Source organism: Buceros rhinoceros, unplaced genomic scaffold (assembly GCF_000710305.1).
Source record: "Buceros rhinoceros silvestris isolate BGI_N320 unplaced genomic scaffold, ASM71030v1 scaffold41509, whole genome shotgun sequence".
In the NCBI taxonomy this organism is placed as follows: domain Eukaryota; kingdom Metazoa; phylum Chordata; class Aves; order Bucerotiformes; family Bucerotidae; genus Buceros; species Buceros rhinoceros.
In genome coordinates, this window is record NW_010431676.1 from 3916 (window position 1) to 4708 (window position 793).

At 60.8% G+C, this 793-nt stretch overlaps 1 protein-coding gene across 1 annotated transcript in view; it reads left to right on the forward strand.

Moving 5' to 3' along the window:
* The window catches only part of IL10RA (interleukin 10 receptor, alpha), a 4147-nt gene extending 3839 nt beyond the window's left edge, over positions 1–308 (forward strand). Inside the window, exon 8 of the mRNA XM_010143490.1 lies at positions 23–308. Coding sequence (XP_010141792.1) covers positions 23–308 — 286 coding nt within the window. The remainder of the gene's footprint in view (positions 1–22) is intronic.
* The last annotated feature ends 485 nt before the right edge of the window (positions 309–793 follow it).

Below are 793 nucleotides of genomic sequence, written 5' to 3' on the forward strand. Positions count from 1 at the left end.
CCCCTCCCGAGCATCCCCGCAGCCGTGCACAGGACCTGGCTCCACAGCGGGAGGCCACTGTCTGGGATTTTTCCAACCTGCTGGGGCCCCGAGCCCCCACTCTGCTGAGCTATGGAGCTCCAGCTGCTCCCTTCACCTCCAAAACTGGCCCTGAGGTCCTGAAAACTCCCTTTGACCTAAGCATCTTCAACACTGACCTCCTGGGGACGCCGCCCCTCATCTCCAGCCTCAGCACTGACAAGTGGCTCACACCACAGGTGAACCCCCTGAGCCTGCTCAACGGGGACAGCAAGGACAGTCGCCTGTGAGCTGTGCCCGAGCTGGAGAGGGAGTGCCCGCCAGCCCCACACTGACCAACTGACCCGACTACCTCAGCTAGCCACTGCCCATGGGAGCAGCTACTCCAGTAAGCTACCGCCGACCCCTGAATGTTAATGCACCAAATGGAACGGTGGCCTGGCCAAGACTTGCCTAAGAAGCACCCACTTCTGGGGCTGATTTGGCCCTGGTACTGCTGTGGCCATCCCCCAGCACACCCTGCACCCTCCATCCCGCCAGTCTTTGGTGCAAACACAAGGATGGGTTGATCTCAAGATGCTCACCCCCACCTCCTGTGACCACCAAGCCCAAGGATACACACCAGGATGTTTCCAGAGGGTGATCCTGCCTTGTCTGTCCTCCACAGCAGCCCATTGATGAACAGCCAGCCCCTGGCTCGGGGCCAGCCCTGTGCTTCCCCTCTCCTCTTCCCCCTTTCACAGCTGACATCAGCACCGCCCATGCTATCCAAACC